We start from the raw sequence: 25,144 nt of genomic DNA on the forward strand, positions 1-25,144 counted from the left end.
GGTGGAACCTCATGAAAAAGTGTGCAAATGGTTACTAACAGTACTCTGGGGGTTCAAACAGTCTCCTGCCAAAGTTATGGCAGGACACCGGAGAAGCCCCATGGAGTTTTAGGGTCCTAGTATCCATACTGGAAAATTACTGGAGGGCATTTTTTGGGATGCTTGAAACAAGCATTTAAAAAAGGGCTTAATGTGTTGCGGACAGTATGGTCTTGCAAAGTAATATGTCAAGCCCTACAAACCACTACATTTCTTTCAGAGGATAACTAAACAGTGGAAGAAGGTAATCCAGTATATTTAGTTTACTTCCGTTATCAAAAGCATTTAACAATGTTCTTCATGTGGGGTTAGGAAGGAAGTGTTAGGGTCATGGAATAGTTGACAAGCTGTTTGGAGGGAGTGGGAATTGGCAAGAGGACAGAGAATGATAATAAATGGAAAATTCTTTCCCCGAGAAAAAGCAACCAGTGGCATTTAATCAACTTACATTTATATAGCGCCTTTAACGGTGAAACATCCCAAGGCACTTCACAGGAGCGTAATCAGACAAAAATTGACACCGATCCAAAGACGACGACGTTAGAACAGTTGGTCAACGAGGTAGGTTTTAAGCAGAGTCTTAAAAAATAAAGACTTGCATTTATATAGCACCTTTCACAACCACTGGACGTCCCAAAGCGCTTTACAGCCAATGAAGTATGTTTGACGTGTAGTAACTATTGTAATTTAGGAAATGCGGCAGCCAATTTGCGCACAGCAAGCTCCCACAAACAGCAATGTGATAATGACCAGATAATCTGTTTTTGTTATGTTGATTGAGGGATAAATATTGGCCAGGACACTGGGGATAACTCCCATGCTCTTCTTTGAAATAGTGCCATGGGATCTTTTACGTTCACCTGAGAGAGCAGACAGGGCATTGGTTTAACGTCTCATCTGAAAGATGACACCTCTGACAGTGTAGCATTCCCTCAACACTGCACTAAGCTCATGGTTTACAGAGCAGCAGTGATACCCACCCTGCTGTATGCCTCAGAGGCATGGACCATGTACAGCAGGCACCTCAAAGCACTGGAGAGGTACCACCAACGCTGCCTCCGCAAGATCCTGCATATCCATTGGCAGGATAGGCGCACCAATGTCAGTGTCCTTGCTCAGGCCAAAATCCCCAGCATCGAAGCTTTGACCACGCTCAATCAGCTCCGATGGATGGGTCATATCATCCGCATGCCCGATATGAGACTCCCAAAACAAGCGCTCTACTCGGAGCTCCGACACGGCAAGAGAGCCCCAGGTGGGCAGAGGAAACGCTTCAAGGACACCCTCAAAGCCGCCTTGGAAAAAGTGCAACATCCCCACCGACACCTGGGAAGCCCTGGCCCAAGACCGCACAAAGTGGAGGAGAAGCATCCGGGAAGGCGCCGAACACCTCGAGTCTCTTTGCCAAGAGCAAGCAGAAGCAGTGCAAGGAGCGCACGTCAACCCAAGCACCCCACCCACCTGCCCCTTCAACCACCGTCTACCCCGCCTGTGACAGAGACTGTAGGTCCCACATTGGACTCATCAGTCACCTGAGAACTCATTTTTAATGTGGAAGCAAGTCGTCCTTGGTTCCGAGGGACTGCCTAAGAAGAAGAAGACTGGAGTGTCAGCCTAGATTTTTATGCTCAAGTTCTGGAGTGGGACTTGAACCCACAACCTTCTGACTCAGCGGCAGAGGGCGCTACCAACTGAGCCACAGTTGACACTGGAGAGGGAGGTGGGGAGGTTTAGGGAGGAAATTCAACACAGATAAATGTGAGATACTTCATTTTGGTAAGGAAAATAGGGAGGTCACGTATTACTTGGAAAATAAGAATCTAAATGGGATAGAGGAGCAACCTAAATGGGATAGAGGAGCAAAGGGATCTCGGGGTACAAATACACAAATCACTAAAAGTATCGACACGGGTTAACAAGGCCACATTAAAAAAAAAACAAGCACTAGGGTTTATTTCTAGAGGGATATAATTGAACAGTAGTGAAGTTATGCTAAGCTTGTATTGAACCTTGGTTAGACCACACGGAGTACTGCGTACAATTCTGGTCGCTATATTATGAAAAGGATATCGAGGCACTGGAGAGGGTGCAGAGAAGATTTACAAGGATACCAGAAATGAAAAGGAAAGAATGAAAAGGCTGGGTCTCTTTTCTCTTGAAAAGAGAAGACTGAGGGGTGACTTAATAGAGATCTTTAAAATCATGAAAGGTTTTGATTGTATAGATACGGAGAGTGTTTCCACTTGTGGGGAAGAGCAAAACTAGAGGCCATCAATATAAGATAGTCACCAAGAAATCAAATAGTGAATTCAGAAGAAACTTCTTTACTCAGAGAGTGGTGAGAATGTGGAACTTGCTACCACAGGGGGTGGTTGAAGTGAATAGTATAGATGCATTTCAGGAGCGATTCGATAAGCATATGAGGAAGGGAATAGAGGGTTATGCGGATAGAGTTAGATGAGGAAAGATGGGACGAAGCTCGAGTGGAGCATAAACGCCGGCATGGACTGGTTGGGCCGAAGGGCCTCTTTCTGTGCTGTATAACGCTATGACTCTATGATATGGGGTCAGAAGGTCAGCTAAGGGTCAAATAGGAGGCCACGGTTGCAAACAGTCTGGTTCAGCCTGAGAAGGACATGGAATCGGTTTCCAAGGAACGATGTTTTGTGGTGGGGGCAAAAGACGGTGGGTGTAATTTTAACCTAACTCACCAGGCCGGAAATCCATGGGATTGGGTGGAACGCTGGCTTTTCACCCCGCCCAATATTACTCTCCATTGACTTAAATTACTTTTGAGGAAAAGTATTAAATCATAAATTAAAAAATGAATGTTATCAGCAGTATGTTCTTAATTAAGCCATTATAAACAAATGTCCTTAATTTGTACATCCTTTAGTTTCTGTAATTTTGAATATTTTTCTTTTACAAGCCAATGCTGAAAATGTATCCCTCATGAAATTTACTATTGCAAAATCAACTATTACTACAGGGCTAATTTCATAATCCCAAGAATGTTATTGCCCCATCTCGCCCATCCCTTTTGAGTGCAGCTTCACTACTGGGAGCTTGGGAGTGGGACACGAACAAGTATATCGAATATTACACCAACTGCTAAAGAAACCTATTTTAAAACTATTTGCAACTTAAACAGGGGTTTAAAAAGGCATAAACATATTACTTCTCCAAAGTTATTAACGTGCAAGTAGATATTTACTAACCTAGAACTTTCAGTCTAACTGCAGTTTCTTCATAATCGGTTTTGTCATCAACTAAACATGTGTATTTCCCTTCATCAAATATTCTTGCATTCTTTATTCTAAGAGAAACGTTTCCTTTGGTCAGTTCATCTTTAAACAGTTCAGTCCTTGCTCTGTAATCTTTGTGTTGAGCAACAATGTTATCTTCTCCGTTTCTGTACTCGTGTACTGGTGAATCAAGACCTGATTTAAGCCATCGCACCACCATGTTGCTGGTGAATATATCTGGCACCAGCTGACATTCCAATACAACATCTTCACCTGCAATAGCTACAACAGGATCATCAGGTCCAAGTACGAGGAACTTACCTGGTGAACAATAACATTTAAAAATAAAATCGATTATTCATGTAATCTAAAGAAGGAAAAATGCATTTAAGGTAGCTGATTATTTAAAATATACAGTACAGTATACAATTCCTCCAGAAATGTACCTGTAAAAGAATATGAACTCAGCAGTTACTGATTCTGATTTAATACCAACAAATTGAAATGATTAATTTGGTAGATTTGAACATATATTTACATGTCGATCTTCCAGGGCTTGTAAATATTATAGAGCCCCATTAGTGTTATATGTCTCCCCCAGTGGAACCACCATAATGTCTCAGGGACCTTTTCCTGAACTGTATGCAGCATTGGGGATGGGACGTGGGTGGGATTGAGTGCTAAAGAAAACAATTGGATGGTGAAATTTCCAAGGATTGTGAAAAGTACGACAAGGATGAAGCTGGATACAGAACTCTAAACTAAAAGTGACAGGCGTAGAAACTCGTCTCGGGCAGTGCCGCAAAACGGGTGGTATGGGATCGTCCGCCTGATATTTAATCTCATTCACTGCAATGGTACTGAATATTGGGCGGTGTGTATAACAGGCAGCCGACGCGATACACCCTGTTTTGCACTATGGGCCAAATGAATTTCCAACCCAGAAAATTTGCATAAGGAGAGTTTGCTCAATGCTAAGTGCTTGAAGACCAGTGATCAAGGGATGAAAACAGGAGGCAAACGAACAATACCATGGGCTGCTTGCTATTTTATTTAGGTCTGGGGATTGTTTGCTGGGGGAGATTAACGCAAAGTTAAACATGCTCAGGTTCTGGGAAAAGTAGCAGCCCGGATTTTACGTGGCGGTGTGCGTTCCCGTCATAAGTGCTCAGAATGGCCCAGCAAGTTCCGGGTTTCCGCATGCGCTGCGCAAAAACCCGGAACTTGCGATCTGTCAAGTTTCCCATTGACAGATCCTTCGCATCCGCTGCAAAAACACTTTCACTGGTGCAGAGTTGGGCTATTTGCCCAACTAATGCCCACAAAATCCTTGAGCCTGGTAAAAGCAGGCGTAAGGCCTTCTTTTACCAGCGTACGGGTTAAAATATTTTTTTTTAATGATTAACACATACATTTACAATTAGTTTAGGTAAATTTTAAAATGTTCAAATTTATTTTTGAAAAAATGTAATTATTTTAAATGCTTAATTCAAGGGTCTTTTAATTAATTTTGAGCATGTGATCATTTATTTTTATTTAAGAGGTGTGAATTCTTATTTACTTGGGGATTTCCAATATGCTTATGGAGATTCCGTACGTAAATGGAATCCCCAGAAGCATCTTGGGAAACCCCTTTTTGATTGGTTGACCGGGCCCGCCCCTGGGATCCGTGGGCCTTTACTCAGGCGCACGCCTGCAGGCCCAGGACCCGAAGAGTCCGAAGCTCCGGAGACACCAGGTACGTTCGGATTTATTTTTTCCGGTTCGGAGGCGTATTCTTCTGCTGCGCCTCTGACCGCAAATTCAGTGGCAACGAAAATTCTCCTTTATCAACATGTCTGCCAGACAGGATATTGAGGAGGTAGAATTGATGCCACCTGGTGGCCAGGCCACAAAACTACAGGTAGACTCAAACCAAACTTTTTTTTAAAAAAGGGAATTCATTGTGTGTCTATGGGGTAGAAATTCGTCTTCGGCAGCAGCGCAAAGTGGACATTGTTGAATCGGCCGCCCGTTATATGCCCTGTCCAACTTTCAGTTCCATTGAAACTGCCGGCTCTCGAAGTTAAGTGGCTCTTTTAGCACTCCATGTAGGCCTGGAGGGGCAGGAGTGCTCCCCTAGCCCCTCAAGGAAGTCTCTGGCCTCCCTCAGCCCTGATCTCCAGCCTCCCCACTTGATATGCAGACCCCACACTAGCTTGTCTCAACTATTCTTAAGCTTTCACAGTCCAACAAAACAACAACTTTTTTTATATAGCGCCTTTAACATAGCAAAACATCCCAAGGTGGCTCAGGAGCGTTATCAAACAAAATGTGACACCGAGCCACAAAAGGAGATATTAGGGCAGAAAGAGGTAGGTTTAAAGGAGGAAAGAGAGGTCGAGAGGTGGCGAGGTTTAGGGAGGGAATCCAGAGTTAGACAGCTGAAGGCACGGACACCAATAGTTAAGCGATTAAAATCGGGGATGCGCAAGAGGCTAGAATTAGAGGAGCGCAGATATCTCGGTAGGTTGTGGGGCTGGAGGAGATTAGACAGATAGAGAGGGAATGAGGCCATGGAGGGATTTGAAAACAAGGATGAGAATTTTAAAATTGCGGCGTTGCCGGACCGGGAGCCACTGTAGGTCGGGAGCCAATGTAGGTCAGCGAGCACAGGGGTGATGGGTGAACAGGACTTGGGAACAGCCAGGGTGAAAGAGAGTAATAACAACAGAAAATGCTGGAAAAAATCAGCAGGCCAGGCAACATCCATGGAGAGAAATTAGAGTCGACGTTTCGGGTGAACCCTTTTTCAAAACTGCAAAGGAAATGAAATAGATCGAAGGCAGGGCTGCGATAGAACAAAAGAAGTGAAGAGACATTAAGGGGTATTCAAAACCAGACGAGATGGTAATAGGACAAGTGGAGACAAAAGACGGCAAGATTAGGTGTGAAGTGTACTGGCAGAAAGAGAGACAGCTGCCATGTGGGAGAGAGAAAAAAAAGGAAAGGGGGGAGGGAAAACCCAAAACAAAGGGGTGGAAAAAAAATATAAGTAAAAATGTAATAGGGGCCGAGGTTATGATCTGAAATTGTTGAACTCGATATTGAGTCCGGAAGGCTGCAAAGTGCCTAATCGGAAGATGAGGTGCTGTTCCTCGAGTTTACATGGAGCTTCCGTGAAACAATGCAAGAGGCCAAGGACGGTGAGGTCCGAGTGGGAATGCAGCGGTGAATTAAAATGACAGGCGACCGGAAGCTGGGGGTCACCCATACGGACTGAACGGAGGTGTTCCGCAAAGCAGTCACCCAATCTGCGTTTGGTCTCCCCAATGTAGAGGAGCCGCATCGTGAGCAGCGAATACAGTATACTAGATTGCAAGAAGCACAAGTAAATCGCTGTTTCACCTGGAAGGGGTGTTTGGGTCTCTGGACAGTGGGAAGGGGGGAGGTATAGGGGCAGGTGTTACATCTCCTGCGCTTGCACGGGAAGGTGCCGGGCGAAGGGGAAGGGCTGTTGGGGGTGATAGAGGAGTGGACTAAGGTGTCTCGGAGGGAGCGGTCCCTACGGAATGCTGAAAGGAGGGGAGGGGAAGATGCGTTTGGTGCTGGGATCACTTTGGAGGTAGCGGAAATGGCGGAGGATGATCCCTTGAATGCGGAGGCTGGTGGGGTGAAAGGTGAGGACAAGGGGAACCCTATCGTGATTCCGGGAGGGAGGGGCAGGGGTGAGGGCAGAAGTGCGGGAGATAGAACGGACACGGTCGAGGGCCGTGTCAACCACGGTCGAGGGCCGTGTCAACCACGGTAGAGGGGAATCCTCGGTTGAGGAAAAACGAAGACATGTCAGAAGCACTGGTGTAGAAGGTGGCATCGTTGGAGCAGATACAGCGGAGACGGAGAAACTGGGAGAATGGAATAGAGTCCTTACAGGAGGCGGGGTGGGAGGAAGTGTAGTTCAGGTAGCTGTGGGTGTCAGTGGGCTTGTTCGATATCCTATATTGGTCGATAACCTATCCCCAGAGATGGAGACGGAGAAGTCAAGGAAGGGAAGGGAAGAGTCGGAGATGGACCATGTGAAGGTGAGGGAAGGGTGGAAATTGCAGGCAAAGTGAATGGAATTGTCTAGTTCGGGGCGAGAGCAGGAAACGGCACCGATACAGTCATCAATGTATCGGAAAAAGAGGTGAGGGAGGGGACCCGAGTAGGACTGGAACAAAGAGTGTTCCACATATCCCACAAAAAGGCAGGCATAGCTAGGACCCATGCGGGTACCCATAGCAACACCTTTAATTTGGAGGAAATGAGTGGAGTCAAAGGAGAAGTTATTCAATGTGAGAACAAGTTCAGCCAGGCGGAGGAGGGTGGTGGTGGATGGGGACTGGTTGGGTTGTCTGAAAGATGATGGTTTAGATCCTCTATCTGAAACCTAATTTACACCCACCAGCCCTGCTTGCCTGTGATTTAACTCTTTGTTGAGAGCTAGGTTTAGCTCAATACCAGCATTTTCTACATATAGTACACTAATGTTCTCATCTCCCCCCTCCCCCTCCTTGCAGTCTGAAACCTTGAAACATGATAATTCCCGTAATATTATTAAAAATGGTACTTCATTGCAAGCACGTCAGACTTTGTGCATTTGTTACACCTGCAAAACAATCTTAAGATGCTGGTTTCTCCTGAACTGCCTTTCTAACCTCCAGATAGATGAGCAAAGACTCCTGACCAAGCAACAGCTAAATTCTGAAACCGTCTATGTTTACTTAATAATTAGTCTTTGCAATCTTGAGACACTTCCACCTTCACAGCAGAATACTATGTTGTGCATTGCATATTATCAATAAATATAATTAAATGAATAAATGTTAATATTCTTACCATATACAGAGAACAAAATCCCAAGGAGTGAAAGCACAATGAAGTGAGTTTCTTCCATCTTTGTGATATCTTAGCAGAATAACCATCCCTGATACACAGAAAATCGATACAGTTCTTATTATGTGTCATAAATCTTATGCTATACCTGCAGTATTGACATACCATTGTTAAACAGGCTGTGTGGCACTTCTACCAACTTTCTGGTGAAATGTAAAACTCTGACGCCACAGATTTACCCCTTTTTATGGCCAAATAAACTCTACTATGAAATCAGTTCAATAACTCTGTGAAAACATTCCTAGTTTTGCAGATTAATAGAATTCTGCTTTCAGATGCTTGACTTTACGGATTATTACAGTTATTTCGTCACACAAGAGAAAATATGTTTTTTTAAAACAGCACGAGTATCCTTTTAATTGAGAACCCAAGGTGAAGGCAGCATAAGGAGGTATTAGGACAGGTGAGCAAAAGCTTGGTCGAAGAGGCAGGTTTTGAGGTACATCTCGAAAGGAGGAGAGGAAGTTGGAGAGGTTCAGGAAGGGAATTCCCGAGCTTAGGGCCCAGGCAGCTGAAGGCACGGCCGCTGGAGTAATGAAAATCCGGGGATGTTCAATAGTAGGGTGGTTTTAGTAGAGCCTCTTGGATTAAAGGTTTATTTCAAGAGAGGAGATAGCGCAACTATCTACAGGGTCTGAACTCTTTGATTTTAAATGGAAACTCCCAGCGGGCGCGGTTTCATTTAATGGCCGTCGCAAGATTATATTCCTCCCTTTCACTTCCGTGTCGCTCTCTGGTCGCTCTCTCTGACTCTGACGGTTTATGTCTAAAATGACCTCTTCCTACAGTTCCCTTATATACTGATATAAGGACCCAGTTCGAGACACTGTTGAGGTGATTAGAGACATTTTATGAAGTTTTCAACGTTTCGCTGGACAATCTCCAGCAGGTTCCCGTTCAACGCCTTGTATTAAACTGGGACCTTTCACCATTAATAAAAACAGCCCAATCCCACTGGGAATGAAACCTTTCCCTGAAATGAAAAATATTTGGGGCTCACCTCTTACTTTCCGACAATCTGATCGAAGATTTTCCGCCTTTGTCCACCAGGTCTGTGAGGCGTAAACACGTTCGCAGCACCTCGTCCCTGAAAACATTTACTTTCGTTTTTCATTGAGTAACAGTCACTGGTTCCTCACAAGTGGTGCTTGGCTGGTCTCGTGTGTCATCGCACGAAAGTTGCTCTTTAAACGATAATCCCCAGAGAATTAATAATTTGTCACTTCAACACATGTATTTAATTAATAAAGTGAAGACTGTGTGAATATGTTTCACGACAGTACCGTAGTTATTTTCTGAGCTACGTTCTGCACTTTTGAATTCCAACCCTTTGACTGGGCTGAGGCCTGTCTTGGGTAAAAACATAAGAACCATTTGTCACACCAGAACATTGTGCCTCAACCATTGACTCTGGAAGCGAATTCCACAGCCTCACAACTCTGTGTAAAGAAGTTTATCTTGCCTCGTTCGAAATCTCTTACATTTAATCATGCATCTATAGCCCCTTGTTCTTGATCCCTTAACCACTGGAAATAGTCTGATGAAAGGCCATCGACCTGAAACATTAACTCTGTTTCTCTTTCCACAGATGCTGCCTGATCTGCTGATTATTTCCAGCATTTTCTGTTTTTATTTCAGATTTCCAGCATCTGCAGTATTTTGCTTTTGGAAATAGTCTGCTATCCAGCCATAAACTGCTTTGTGTCTGAATAGGATGAGCCCCAATACAAAGGGCACAGTTAGACTGGGCTTGACACTGATCAGGAATGCACCTATCTTGCTTGATTTCCTGTCACACTACTGTTTTTTTTCTTACTTATTCTCAGGACATGGGTATCACTGGCAAGTGATTTATTGTCCATTCCTAGTTGACCTGAGAAGATGGTGGTGGACCTTCTTGAACCACTGATAACAGTTTGATACAACTGAGTGGCTGGCTTGACCATTTCAAGTGAACCATGGGACTGGAATCACTTGTAGGCCAGTGATTATTAGCTAGAAACCACAAGCACATAACAATCTCTGCTGCACACACCTTGTAAGTATTATCTCTGGGTCCTCCACAGTGGGGAGGGAACTACAAGAGCGGAAAAGAGGAGCCCTTCCTTCCCATGGCAATCTACATGCTTTATTCCGCTCAAACAAAGTATCTTCCTTTTAGCTTCTTTCAAGGATTCTTTCGATGACCTTCTGCCATTTTTGCATTTCATGTTTTTGTCTCGCACAGAAAAGTCACAGAACATGTTCATGAATTGTTCATTCAAGGAATCTTCTGCTGGCACAAGTCCGATTTCCTCCCTTCATTGAAATTGCTACATTTCTCACAGAAAAAGACATGAGGGACATTAGACTTTGGGATTTTGGCCCAAGATCGAGTGGATCCCGGTGTTATACTGGTTACAGCCAGTCATTGGGCTGTCTGAAAAGGGCTTCTGACAATAACCTGTCAGCAGCTCCCACCAGTCACCATCTGATTCCACTATGAGCTTCACCCATTACCCACCTTTCTCCTTCACTAGAGCTGGTTTCTCCATTATGACCATTCTCCACACTGAGGCACTCTGATTCCCATTTTATAGTCTCAGTGTAAGTTGTCCCTCAATTTGATCTCCTATTTAAATAAAGCAATAAACAGGACTCCAGACCAAGCACCTCCTTCTCCAACCCCCTGATTTCAGACCTCTTTGCATACTCTTGACAGATGAGATGGTCATGAGCCTTGTCCACATTCAACCATAGCCTCAAGGTGAAGAAACCTCACTTCTTCCTTCTCCAATGGACCCAGAAGTGATGGAACGACTCCCGGAACCATTGGTCCTCAGAAGCAAGTTGTTGACGTGTCAGTACGTGGACCTCACTTGCACATGGAGTAGAACAAGCTCCATCCACAGCAGGTAGTGATATGAGCACGGCACCGGCCGCATGGAAGTTGATGGAATGCAGGAGACGTGCGCCCAGAAAATGCAATGGCGGTCAATTCTGGTCCACCCTCCTCCAGTCCCACGAAAGTGAATGTGACGGAGTGGGATGGAGGCTTCATCAGACGTCCACCAAGCCGAAGGACCGAACCAGATCCCTCAACTTCTCCATTGATGACCGGCTCTATGGAAGACCAGAGTGGTCCTGGGCCTCGAGGGTGCAGATAAAATCCACTCCCGAGGATTATGCATTTGCTAGCTTCGATGGAGTCAAGGTAAGTGGACACTTCTTCAAAAAAGCGTACTTGCTGAGCACTGGCCTGGGGTCTGTACACATTCAATAAGTAAAGTGGCACATCCCCAAGGCAAACAGCGAGATGGAGCAAGCGACCTGGCACCAGCTCCCTGACCCCTAAGATGTCCAGTTGAAAATGTGGTGCCAAAAATATAGCCACCCCACTTGAAGTCATGGCAAAGTGAGACATGTAGACCCCCCTCTCCACTCCAGGATTACATTTGGCTTTGTCTCCCAGAGTGGTGTGGGTTTCCTGAAGGAAGCACACAGCATACTTCCCTTCCCGAAGGATGGAGCAGTTGCTAAATCTGCAGTGGGCCTCTCTGCTGCCATTAATGTTGAGGCTGGCTATGGCTATCTTCCAGACAAAAACCGAGTGCAACCTTGGCCAAAACACCAATAATGTGACGGGGGAGTGGGGCCACTACCTGACCCCTGCACCCTCAGGCAGCCCAGTGAGGAGATGCTTCAGCTACCACAGCTCAACCTAGTCAACATCCTCACCCATGCGCAAGATCTTGATGGTGGCGGGACAGACTGGATGAGCAACGCCAGCTCTGACCAATGGTTGGCAGCCAGCTGGACCTTGTTGCAGTGATAATGGTTCCTCTGAGGAAATTCCTGGAATTCCTCAATGGGGATGAGGGGGAATTGGTTGGGGGAACTAGGGAATCCACCGCCTCACTGGCGATAGTCTCCAAATCATCCCCAGTGCCTGCCATCAATTCGCCATGCCCCTCCAGGTCACTGCCGCTTGCGACCGACCCACCCACTGTATAGAGGGCAGCTAGCGGTTTGGGTGCTCCAACTGGCCCTATCTCTGCAATCATGCCAGCCCAGGATCCTCAGCAGGGAAGTCCTCCCTAGGCTCCTCTGAGGGATCTGGGTCAGAGGGTGGTAGCAGTCCGGGCCCCTCCCCTGCCTCCAAACATTGTAATTCAGGTCCTGGGCTGTATGCCAAAACCAGGAGCGAGACAATCCCAAGCACCACCAAGGCGCCCAGCACCACGGCCAGAGATGGGGAAAGGGTGCCCTTCCCTTCCCCACCACAATCAACTAACCCAGTAGGTGGGGTAATTTTATTTACATCGTCGAGCAGTTCCTGCACGATGTCGGGTGGCAACAGGCTTAATGGCACGCAGGACGGCTAACGTGGTGACAAGTGGCGGTATGTTCTCATGATCCGTGGCCTACCCACCCCACCACATGGGCAGGGCTTCTCCCCCCTGGACCTGCCTCCAGATGCTCCTTCTTCCTCCGCACCTTCCTTCCACGAGGACACTCCAACCCCATCCTGGTCGAGGCCATGTGGTGGGTGCCTCCACCATCGACCATGCAGTCTTCCCCTCTGGCGCGGGGGCAGGGACAGGTTCCTGGGGAAGGAGCGGTCCTCTGCAGCCTTAGCTGTTTTGGCACTCTGGGCGCCGGGCAGTTTCTGCAGAAATGCCCCACCTCCTCACAGGCTTGGCACCGCACACCGTCCGAGGTCCAGAAGGCGCAGTAGGTAAAATTGAAGTCAGTGGGAATCGGTGGGGTGGGGGTACTTTCCATTGGCCGGAGTAATACTTAGCACAAAGGAAAATGGTTGTGTTGGTTGGAGGTCAATCATCTCAGCCCCAGGACATCACTGCAGGAGTTCCTCAGAGCAGTGTCCTAGACCCAACCATCTTCAGCTGCTTCATCAATGACCTTCCCTCCATCACGTGAGGATGTTTGCTGATGATTGCACATTGTTCAGTTCCATTCACAACTCCTCAGATAATGAAGTAGTCCATGCCCGCATGCAGCAAGACTTGGACAACATTCAGGCTTGGGCCGATAAGTGGCAAGTAACATTCACTCCACACAAGTGCCAGGCAATGACTATCTCCAAGCGAGTGTTTAAACACCCGCCCTTGAAATTCTACAGCATTGCCGAATCCCCCACCATCAACATCCTGGGGGTCACCATTGACCAGAAACTTAACTCGACCAGCCACATAAATATTGTGGCAACAAGAGCGAGTCAGAGGGACCTTGGTGTGCATGTACATAGATCCCTGAAGGCAGCAGAACAGGTGGATAAGGTGGTTAAAAAGGCATATGGGATACTTGCCTTCATTAGCTGAGGCATAGAATATAAGAGCAGGGAGGTTATGATGGAGCTGTACAAAACGCTGGTTAGGCCACAGCTGGAATACTGTGTGCAGTTCTGGTCGCTACACTATAAGAAGGATGTGATTGCTTTGGAGAGGGTGCAGAGGAGATTCACCAGGATGTTACCTGGGCTGGAGCGCTTCAGCTATGAAGAAAGACTGGACAGGCTGGGGTTGTTTTCCTTGGAGCACAGAAGGCTGAGGGGGGACCTGATTGAGGTGTACAAAATGATGAGGGGCATAGATAGGGTAGATAGAAAGGAACTTTTCCCCTTAGTAGAGGGGTCAATAACAAGGGGGCATAGATTAAAGGTAAGGGGCAGGAGGTTTAGAGGGGATTTGAGGAAGAACTTTTTCACCCAGAGGGTGGTTGGAAGCTGGAACTCACTGCCTGAAAGGGTGGTAGAGGCAGGAACCCTCACAACATTCAAGAAGCATTTGGATGAGCACTTGAAATGCCATAGCATACAAGGCTACGGACCAAATGCAGGAAAATGGGATTAGACAGGGCTTGATGGCCGGCGTGGACCAAAGGGCCTCTTTGTGTGCTGTATAACTCTATGACTATGACTCTATGAGTCAAAGGCTGGGTATTCTGTGGCGAGTGTCTCACCTCCTGACTCTCCAAAGCCTTTCCACCATCTACAAGGCACAAGTCAGGAGTGTGATGGAATACTTTCCACTTGCCTGGATGATTGCAGCTCCAACAACACTCAAGAAGCTCAACACCATCCAGGACAAAGCAACCTGCTTGATTGGTACTCCATCCAGCACCTTAACCATTCACTCCCTCCACCACCGGCGCACAAGATGCACTGCAGCAACTCGCCAAGGCTTCTTCAGCAGCAGCTCCCTAACACGCAACCTCTTCCACCTAGAAGGACAAGGGCAGCAGGCGCATGGGAACACCATTACCTGCAAGTTCCCCTCCAAGTCAGACACCATCCTGACTTGGAAATATATCGCAGATCCTTCATCGTCGCTGGGTCAAAATCCTGGAAGTCGCTCCCTAACAGCACTGTGGGAGTACATTCACTACACGGACTGCAGCGGTTCAAGAAGGCAGCTCATCATCACTTCTCAAGGACAATTAGGGACAGGCAATAAATGCCAGCGACGCCCACATCCCAGGAATGAATTTTTAAAAAGGTGATTCCCCGGGTGCTGGATGTAGAAATCATGCACTGTTTCCTCTTGTCAGGCCACCTGGTTAAATAGCTGGCGACAGAAGGAGAGGAGGTGATGGAGGCTCGTCTCCCTGAGGATTGGAAGATTATGGCCAGTACCTCCGCAACTTCCACCTTTACTTCCCTCAGCATTGTAGGATGCATCCCATCTGGTCCTGGTGACTTATCTACATTAAATACAGCCAGCCTTTCTAGTAGCTTACAATAATATTCAAATCCTTTCTTCAGTCATATTGAAGTAAGCCCCCAAAGTGCGGACCAAGTGATATACAAGGTCGACATCACCGGCTTGTTGTAAGAAAGACAGACCAACTAATTGAAGTCACAACGGTTTATTCAGACCTGGGGAGAACCTTTCAGATCGCTGTCTGAATCCGACTCCACCGATATCCTAGCAACGTTCACAATTATACAAAAATCAAACCCCTGCCCTAGGGGCGGGTGCAAAGCTTATCAGCATATACAGAGTTATAGCTAAATGGCAATTATAAACCGTAACATTTAATCCTTCCTGCCGCCTACAAACTCGCAGTTCTGTTATCAGTTGGTCCTGTCACTTTCTGTGACTGGGGCCTCATCTTAATTGCTTTACAACCGTCCGTTTGTTTTCTGGTCAGGTGGTTTGCTCGTTACATGTTTTCTTAAGATAACAGTCCTCGTTCAATCTCTGCAAAGCCCAGACTTTTGGCCTCTTCTCTGGGTTACTTCTGCAAAGCAAGCACATCCTGATTAGTCCCACCATACTTTGATGTAATGGAACAACAAACTAATTCTTAGATATGTTATCTTGTATATGTGCTGCCTCGCCTGGCTGAGCAGACATCCTCCCCAATCTTCCCACGAGTTGCTCTGCAGTTTAATTTCTCAGCATTTGAAGTCACTTAATCATGTTTTTAAAGCTTAGCTGGGTAAATGCAATATACAGACCCATATATCGTTTAACTCAGGGTATGAATTAACTCATTACCTCCACCTTGAACATTGGTGCCACATTATACATATTCTAACATAAAAATTGAAGTATAATAGTAATTTGGTTACTTCAATACAAAACCACAATACCCAGTGTTCTTGCCCCTAATCTCTATCCAGTGATCACTGTTGGAATATGGACATGTGGACATTGGGTGAGGACACATCAGGCTCATCTGCAGTGTCGCAGATATTCTACGAGCTTGCCAACTTTCTCGGTTCAAATATGAAAAACTGCCCCTTGGGCCTGGTCCACAGGAGGATCAGTGCTTGTGGATCCACACCCAGTCTGAGTTAGTGCCTTCAGGTGAGGAGAAATTTAGTTAGGATTTTTTAAAATAGAAAACAATTTCTAAGCTCTCACATACCTACTATCTGGAGATGGGCCTCTCGTTTTTTGTTCAATAACCAGTTTTGCATGAAACATGAAAACTTGTTTACAGAATCACTTGTTACATCAATATGATGACTCTGGACAGCAATGAGGCCTCTGGAGTCCTTTATGAATTCTGTTTCAGACTGTGCGGTCACATCTTGTCCATTCCCATCCACCCACCATAGCTCTGGCTCAGGATACCATCCATCAGATTTACACACAACACAAACTCCTTGTTTGTTGTTTTCCTCCAGGTGAATCCAAGGCTGGTGTCCAAAACCTGCAATTAGGATTTCATCAGTAATCAAATCTATTACTCATTTTTATTGTTAAATGTGCAATTGCAACAATCTACAAAAATTTTAGTCTGTTAAAGTTAATATAGGACAACCTATTCCTCCATTGACTGACCCAAGTATTAAAATCTGTGGGGGTCATTTTAACTTCGCCAATAGTGTAAAACAGACAATATCGGATTGGCCTCATGATGTGACAAACTCTTCTTCCACCACCACGTCTGTGCCTTCTCTTTCAGGCAGGAGCAGTCTGTCTGTGAACCTGAATCAGACCACTTTTCCTGTCTCCAGCACTTTCAATCATTCTGGACTCCTTCATCTTGCCTTCACTCAATCTCTTCATCAACAACTGCTGGAATATCACCATTTTCTGTTTCTTTAAATTTATTTCCCTCTCAGCATTGCTGATTGTAATGAAATCTGTTTGTCTTGCCTGTATTCGTTCTTGCCTGTATTCGTTTTGCACTCATGTATATTACCCTCCCCCACACGGTGTATAGTTTCACTTCCTCTTTCCTGACTAACCTGGAAGGTTCCAGGTCTTGGCTCTTGGCTCCGCCCCTGACTTCTCTAACATAAAGATCCCAAAATCTGTATGACTCATTCCTGCGAGCCAGTTAGTGTGTTGAGATGTTAGCTCTGATCTTAGTGATTAAAAGCCAACTTGTTAAAGTCTATAACTTCTAGTTTTGTGGTTATTGAAGGCACATCAATTTTAATCACTAAAGAATACTAGGATGGATCGACTCCTAAAACCAGAGCGTCTGGATTTGGATCCACATTCTGCTGAAGCATCAAATCAATTTGGACACTGGCTCAAGTGCTTTGAACTCTTCGCGAGGGCCTCATCTGCTAGCGAGGTAGATAAACTGAGTCTACTGACTACTCGCGTTAATCATCGGATTTATTCGTTCATCCGGGACGCCACCTCTTACACGGAGGCCATCACTATCCTGAAGGCCCAATACCAGAGGCCGGTAAACGAAGTGTACGCCAGACATCTGCTGGCTACACGCAGGCAGTGACCTGAGGAATCAATGGACGATTTCTTACAGGGCCTAAAGGACTTGGTCCGGGACTGTAACTGCAAGGCCGTGACGACCAACGTGTACTCTGATGAATTGGTCCGCGATTCCTTCATCACGGGCCTCAAATCGAATTATATCCGGCAGAGACTGCTGGAGAAGGAGGTCCTGGACTTAAAAAAGGCGGTGGCCACAGCGCGATCGCTGGACGTGGCCCAGAAAAACTCTGACTCTTATTCTTCCGGCCATGCGGCCCTCACCGCCTCGTGTGCGCCGAGCGGGCCGCCATCTTGGAATCAGCCATCTTCCCCATCCAGGTCTCAGACCAGCTCTACACCGCCGGAGTCCCCACACAGAAGTTCACCCAGGAGTCCTACTACAGCGGCAATGTCTCGAGGCCCGAAATGCTACTTCTGCGGCCAGGCCAAGCACCCCAGACAACGATGCCCAGCGAAGGACGCTACATGCTTCAAATGTAAGAAAAAGGGGCATTTTAGCAAAGTCTGCAGGGGGAATCCGATTTCCAACTCCGTCACCGCCTCGTGCGTACCGCCATCTTGGGATCCGCCATCTTTTCCCGACTCAACGGCCGCCCAGGGCCCAACAGTGGCTTCGATCACGGTGGATCAATCCAGGCCCCACCCGTTGACAAAATCCATGATGGACATACAGGTAAACGGAAATTTAACGAAATGTTTAATTGACTGTGGGAGTACCGAGAGTTTTATCCACCCTAGCCTGGTACGGCAGCACTCATTAACGGTAACCCCTACACGGAGCAGAATTGCTATGGCTGCTAAGCCCCACACTTCGGACATTTTGGGCTACTGTGTGGTAACACTGACTGTAAAAGGCACGGACTACAAGGATTTTAAACTCCTCGTGATGCCAGAACTCTGTGTTAATGTAATCTTGGGCCTGGACTTCCAGTGCCACCACAAAAGTGTCACGCTAGCATATGGCGGGTCTCAGCCGCCACTCACAGTCTGTGGCCTATCAACCTTAAAAATCAGCCCGCCCTCTTTATTCGCTAATCTCGCTCCGAACTGTAGGCCCATAGCGACCAAAAGTAGACGGTACAGTCTGGAAGACAGACACTTTATCAAGGCGGAAGTGGACTGTGGTGTATGTGCCTTTAAGAGCCCCAGGTGTGCGTAATGCCGGTAATTGCCACTTGGGCTATATAAGCCTGTGTATTGTGTATATCCTTTAGAACCCCCCCCAGACTTGCTTAGTAAATACCTATGAACCAACTCCTGTCTTCAGTGTCTTTATCTACACACGGACACTACAGTGGCGACGAAGTGGAAACGGACTTACCTGCAATTCGGCAGCACCTCAAGGACATCGATTCCTCCAGCGTCCAGAAGACTCAAGGAAGTTATAGAAACTGTGGTTTCACCAGCTGTCCAAGCTGGTGGCAGGTACTGCGCTAATCCTTCCTGGGCGTCAGGCTGGGGCTCCAGCATTGGGCTCCACATCTGAGACAGGCAGCGAAATCGGAGGCAAGCAATAACGGACTGGGAGGGTGCACTCGGGAGACGGCCGGCGCGGCAAGCAGGTCAGCGTTTAGACCTCCGTCGGGAACGAGTCTCCAACAGTGAATAAACGGAAACCACAGTAAAACAGCGTTGTTATCGGTAGCAGCGGCGGGAAAGCGCAGGAAGCGCCATATCGTTGCTACAGTGGAAAAAAAAAGCGCGGGAAGCGCCATATCTTTTTTTTTTTGAAATGCCTAAGTCTGGCAATATGGATGCTTTTGATAACGAAACAGAGCCTAACTTTGGCAATATTGATGTTTTTGATAACAAGATAGAGAATTGGACCACATATGTAGAAAGAGTGGAGGTGTTTTGCACCGCAAATGGAATAGAAGATGAAAAAAAAGCTTCAGTGCTTCTGGATCTAATGGGCGCAGAAACATACAAGCTGTTACGCAACTTAATCACTCCAGCCGAACCGATGGACAAGAATTTTGAGGAGATTGTTGATACCCTACACTGCCAATTCGAGGCAAATTCTCTGCAAGACAAATTCATCTGCGATCCCCTAAGTGTAGAAACACAAAAAAAGGTATCTTCTGGAAAAGATTTAACACTGGACAAGGCTTTCAGTGCAATAGGAGCGGCAAAGATACAGCAAAGGCCACAGGACTTCGGCACCCATGAAATGACACGGGGTTTCAAGAGATGTTATCGCTGCGGCAGATCCAACCATGACCAGAGGGATTGCTGGTTCAAAGAAAAAGCATGCAGGCGATGCGGAAAGATGGGACACATTCCACGTGTATGCCGATCTGAAAATAAAAAATCCACTAACGGGAAAAGACTCAATAAGGAAAAGCACAGAAAGGTACAAATGATGACGGACAGTAGCTCCAAAGACCAGAAGAGCGATAGCGACTCCGGGAACAAGAGACTAAGCTCTCTCAAATTACATAATGTAATTGCCAATGAAGATTACCAGACCATTTGGGTTACCCTCATAATAGCAGGGTCCCCAGTTAAAATGGAGCTAGATACAGGATCAGCTCTAACTGTAATAAATCGACGAGATTACGAGAGGCTATTTTCGCATATACCTCTAAAAGACACATCCATTATCTTAAAAACATATACGGGGCAGAAAGTATACCCCAAAGGAAAAATAAAGGTGCCTGTGGTATACAACAGCAAAGAAATACAAAAGTTGTATTTATACATTCTACAAGATGGTGGTCCACCGTTGTTGGGACGTGAATGGATAAGGAAGATACGTTTAGACTGGCACTCCATTCAGGCACTGACGGTGACCAGTAAGGAAAAAAACAAGGATGACATCATACCTGAACGATTAAAAGACATCTTGGCCAACGCCAAAGAAGTGTTTCAAGAGAAACTAGGAACCTTGAAAGGCATCACCGCCTCAATAAAAGTGGAAGATGCAGCAATTCCAAAATTTTTTAAGGCAAGACCGGTGCCATACGCAATACGTCCAGCAGTCGAGGCAGAGCTGGAGAATTTGGAAAAGGCAGGCGTATTATCCAAAATAGATTGGAGCGAATGGGCAACACCCATCGTTCCAGTCATGAAAAAAGCATTGAAAAATAACTCTGAGGAACAGAGAAAAATTCGCATCTGTGGGGACTTTAAGGTGACTGTAAACCCGGTCCTTCACACGGTACAGTATCCTCTTCCGAGGATAGAAGATATTTTCGCCTCACTATCCGGAGGAAAACGTTTCACAAAAATTGACTTGGCACAGGCATATCTACAGATGGAGGTTGAGGAGACCTCTAAAAAGTATCTCACAATAAACACACACAAAGGCCTGTACCAGTACAATCGACTGGTTTTTGGAGTAGCATCAGCTCCAGCTATCTGGCAAAGAGCTATGGAGCAAGTCCTGCAAGGGATTCCGGGGACTCAGTGTTACCTAGACGACATCCTTATAACAGGAGAAAACGACAATGAGCACCTTGCCAATTTGGAGCAGGTGCTCACTAGGCTGAAAGAACGGGGCCTACGAGCAAATCGCCCCAAGTGCGAATTTTTCCAAAATCAGATATCATATTGTGGTCACATAATTAATAAGGAAGGGTTGCATAAGTCACCTGAAAAAATTGAAGCAGTTATAAAAGCCCCAGCACCTGAAAATGTTTCACAATTAAGGTCATTCCTGGGATTAATAAATTACTATCATAAATTTTTACCGAACTTATCAACTATTCTACACCCTCTTAATGATCTTCTACACACAGGAGTGATTTGGAAATGGAACAAAGACTGTAAACGTGCCTTCCATAAATGTAAAGACTTAATCACATCCGAGAAAGTTTTGGCTCATTACAACCCATCACTACCAATCAGACTGGCGTGCGATGCATCCCCTTACGGCATAGGAGCGGTATTGTCCCATAGATTCCCTGATGGCTCGGAACGGCCGATAGCTTTTGCGTCACGCTCATTGAACTCAGCTGAGCGTAACTATTCCCAGATAGACAGGGAAGCACTCAGCCTGGTATGGGGAGTGAAGAAATTCAACCATTACCTACATGGACAAAAATTTACCTTGCTGACTGACCATCAACCCCTCATCTCCATATTCAACCCTAAGAAAGGTGTCCCCATTATGACGGCACAAAGACTACAGAGGTGGTCCCTTTTTCTAGGGGCACACCAATACAACATTGAATACAAAGGGTCAAAACAGCATGGAAATGCTGACGGTTTATCGCGCCTGCCGTTGCCAACGATAGAAGAGGCACCTACAGTAGACCCAGTAGAGATATTCCACTCTACCATAGTGGAATGTCTACCGGTGACAAATTCTGCCATTGAAAGGGAGACCAGAAACGACCCTACTCTCTCATGGGTCTACGATTTAACAATGAAGGGATGGCCAGCACATGGCGAACCACTGTTGCCAGCATTCTCGCAAAGAAGAGAACAGCTGTCAGTGTGCCGAGGAACCTTGATGTGTGGATCCAGAGTGGTGATTCCACCCAAACTCCAGGATAAAGTGCTAAAGGAGCTTCACGAGGGGCATCTGGGCGGAGTGAAAATGAAGAACCTAGTCAGGGCGTTTGTATGGTGGCCAGGTATCGATGGAGACATCGAAGACATGACCAAGAGCTGCCTAGGATGCCAGAAGGTCCAAAATTCTCCGCCACAGGCCCCTCTACATCCATGGGAGTGGCCCTCATCTCCCTGGCAAAGGGTGCACATCGACTTTGCTGGTCCATTTATGGACTCAATGTTCTTAATCGCAGTTGATGCACACTCCAAGTGGCCGGAGGTAATAAAGATGTCCTCCACCACCATGGAAAAAACCATCACAGTATTAAGGACCATATTTGCCAGGAATGGGCTGCCGGAACAGGTATGTTCTGATAATGGACCGCAATTTGTGTCCGAAGAATTCAGAAAGTTCTTAAAGAACAATGGGGTAAAGCACTACACGTCCGCCCCATACCATCCCGCCACCAATGGATTGGCTGAAAGGTTTGTCCAGACCTTTAAGAAGGCCATAAAGGCCATGGGTAATGAAGACATAAAACTTCAGCACAAGGTGGATAACTTCTTATTTGCATATAGGAATGCAACACATATGGTTACAAACCAAACTCCCGCCATGATGTTCTACAATAGAAACCTAAGATGCCGGCTGGATTTGGTCAAGCCCAACATCCGAAGGGACGTGGAGAACCGGCAGTTTCAGGGCATGAATGAAAGGCCAACTAGGGCCTTCCAGATAGGCCAACCGGTTTTGGCCCGGGACTACCGTACCGATAAATGGCAGCCTGGAACTATCTGCACACGACTAGGACCACTGATGTATACCGTGGACATCGGAGAAAGCATAATAAGGCGCCATGCTGACCAAATCATCAAGTCATCCGAAAAGGGACAACCTACACCACCACGCTATACATCTAACGATGAAGTAGAGATACCCATATCTACCTCCGATCCGGTGATACTGGAACCCGATGAACCCGACACTGGCCTTCAAGCCGAATCAGCCTTGCCAGAAGAACCTACTACACCACCAGAAACTACTACACCCCCGAGGCATTATCCGGACCGAGTCAGGAAGCCTCCTGAGAGACTAACTTATAATTAATTAATACAGCAATGTATATTATTTTGCATATAACATGTAATTAATAATTACTTAAAATATGATGTACTAGTTAGCTGGAAGGGGAGGAATTGTGGTGTATGTGCCTTTAAGAGCCCCAGGTGTGCGTAATGCCGGTAATTGCCACTTGGGCTATATAAGCCTGTGTATTGTGTATATCCTTTAGAACCCCCCCCAGACTTGCTTAGTAAATACCTATGAACCAACTCCTGTCTTCAGTGTCTTTATCTACACACGGACACTACATGGACAGACTCCTGCGGGAAGGCATTATTGAATGCAGTACCAGTCCGTGGCGTGCCCAAGTAGTCATAGTTAAAAATAGCGAAAAGAAACGGATGGTAATTGACTACAGCCAGACTGTTAATATTTATACCCAGCTGGACGCCTACCCTTTACCCCGCATATCAGAAATGGTCAACCAGATCGCGCAATACCGAGTCTTCTCGACTATTGACCTCAAATCCGCGTATCACCAGCTCCCCATTAGAACGGAGGACCGCCCATACACCGCCTTTGAGGCGAACGGACGCCTCTACCATTTTCTCAGAGTGCCCTTCGGGGTAACAAATGGGGTCTCGGTCTTCCAACGTGAGATGGACCGCATGGTTGACGAGAATAAACTACAAGCTACCTACCCCTATCTGGACAATGTCACTATCTGCGGGCACAACCAGCAAGACCACGATCTAAATCTTGCGAGATTTTTAAAAACTGCCCTAAAGCTGAATCTAACTTACAACGAAGACAAATGTGTCTTCAACACAACCCGTCTCTGTATCCTCGGCTGTGTGGTGGAAGATGGGGTAATTGGACCGGACCCTGACCGATTACGCCCCCTAAAGGAACTGCCCCTGCCACACAATCCCAAAGCTTTAAAAAGGTGCCTGGGATTTTTTTCGTATTATGCCCAATGGGTGCCCAATTACTCTGATAAGGCCCGACCCCTCATTAAATCGACGTCCTTCCCACTATCAGCTGAAGCTCGGGAGGCTTTCACCAGTATCAAACAGGACATTGAAAGGGCTGCACTGTGTGCAGTGGACGAAAGCATTCCCTTTCAAGTCGAAAGCGATGCGTCAGACTTTGCTTTAGCTGCGACCCTCAATCAGGCTGGGAGACCTGTGGCCTTCTTCTCCCGAACCCTTCAGGGACCTGAAATCAGGCACTCTTCTGTCGAGAAGGAGGCACAGGCTATAGTGGAGGCAGTGCGGCACTGGAGACACTACCTAGCTGGCAAACGTTTCACCCTGCTCACCAACCAGCGGTCGGTAGCTTTCATGTTTAATAACAAACAAAGGGGGAAAATCAAGAATGACAAAATACTCAGGTGGAGGATTGAACTATCCACGTTCGACTATGATATTATGTACAGGCCGGGAGCCCTTAATGAACCCCCAGACACCCTATCGCGGGGAATGTGTGCCAGCATTCATACGGACAAATTACAGGGTCTCCACAACGACCTCTGTCACCCAGGGGTCACCCGACTATACCATTTTATAAAGTCCCGCAATCTGCCCCACTCCATCGAGGAGGTCAGGGCAATGACCAGAGCCTGCCGCATCTGTGCGGAATGCAAGCCTCGTTTCTACAGGCCTGACCGTGCAAACCTTATCAAAGCCACACGGCCATTCGAGCGCCTAAGTCTGGACTTCAAGGGACCCCTTCCCTCTGCCGACCGTAACGTATACTTCCTCAATATCATCGATGAATATTCCCGCTTCCCCTTCGCCATTCCCTGCCCAGACATGACCAGTGCCACGGTCATCAAGTGTCTCGGTAATCTATTCTGCATGTTTGGCATGCCGAACTACATACACAGCGATAGGGGGACGTCATTTATGAGTGACGAACTGCGCCAGTTCTTGCTCTCAAAGGGGATAGCCACTAGCAGAACCACTAGCTACAACCCCCGGGGTAATGGGCAAGTGGAAAGGGAGAATGCTACTGTTTGGAAGGCTGTCACGTTAGCCTTAAAGTCAAAAGGCCTTCCGACCTCCCGCTGGCAGGAAGTCCTCCCAGACGTGCTCCACTCCATAAGGTCTCTGTTATGTACAGCCACTAACGCTACCCCTCACGAAAAGATGTTCGTTTTCCCCCGGAAATCGACCTCGGGC

General features: G+C 46.6%; 1 protein-coding gene and 1 pseudogene across 4 annotated transcripts in view; both read right to left on the reverse strand.

Annotated features, from left to right (window-relative positions):
• LOC147096260 (butyrophilin subfamily 1 member A1-like) overlaps positions 1-9,477 on the reverse strand; it is a 61,976-nt gene extending 52,499 nt beyond the window's left edge. For 2 of the 3 annotated variants that reach the window (XM_085975109.1, XM_085975111.1), the window contains exons 1-3: positions 9,199-9,288; positions 8,142-8,229; positions 3,258-3,605 (exon numbers count right to left, since the gene is read on the reverse strand). In XM_085975109.1, the coding sequence (XP_085831235.1) occupies positions 3,258-3,605; positions 8,142-8,199 (406 nt within the window). In that variant the 5' untranslated portion in view covers positions 8,200-8,229; positions 9,199-9,288. Of the gene's footprint in view, positions 1-3,257; positions 3,606-8,141; positions 8,230-9,198 lie in introns of all 3 variants that reach the window. The other variant, XM_085975108.1, reaches the window with a different exon arrangement.
• LOC147096259 (butyrophilin-like protein 2) overlaps positions 1-25,144 on the reverse strand; it is a 397,171-nt pseudogene that overhangs the window by 367,082 nt on the left and 4,945 nt on the right. The gene's annotated exons all lie outside the window — the stretch shown is intronic.

This window comes from Somniosus microcephalus, unplaced genomic scaffold (genome assembly GCF_052327205.1).
Source record: "Somniosus microcephalus isolate GS21.2 unplaced genomic scaffold, FLI_Smic_1.0 unresolved_chr1, whole genome shotgun sequence".
Lineage (NCBI taxonomy): Eukaryota > Metazoa > Chordata > Chondrichthyes > Squaliformes > Somniosidae > Somniosus > Somniosus microcephalus.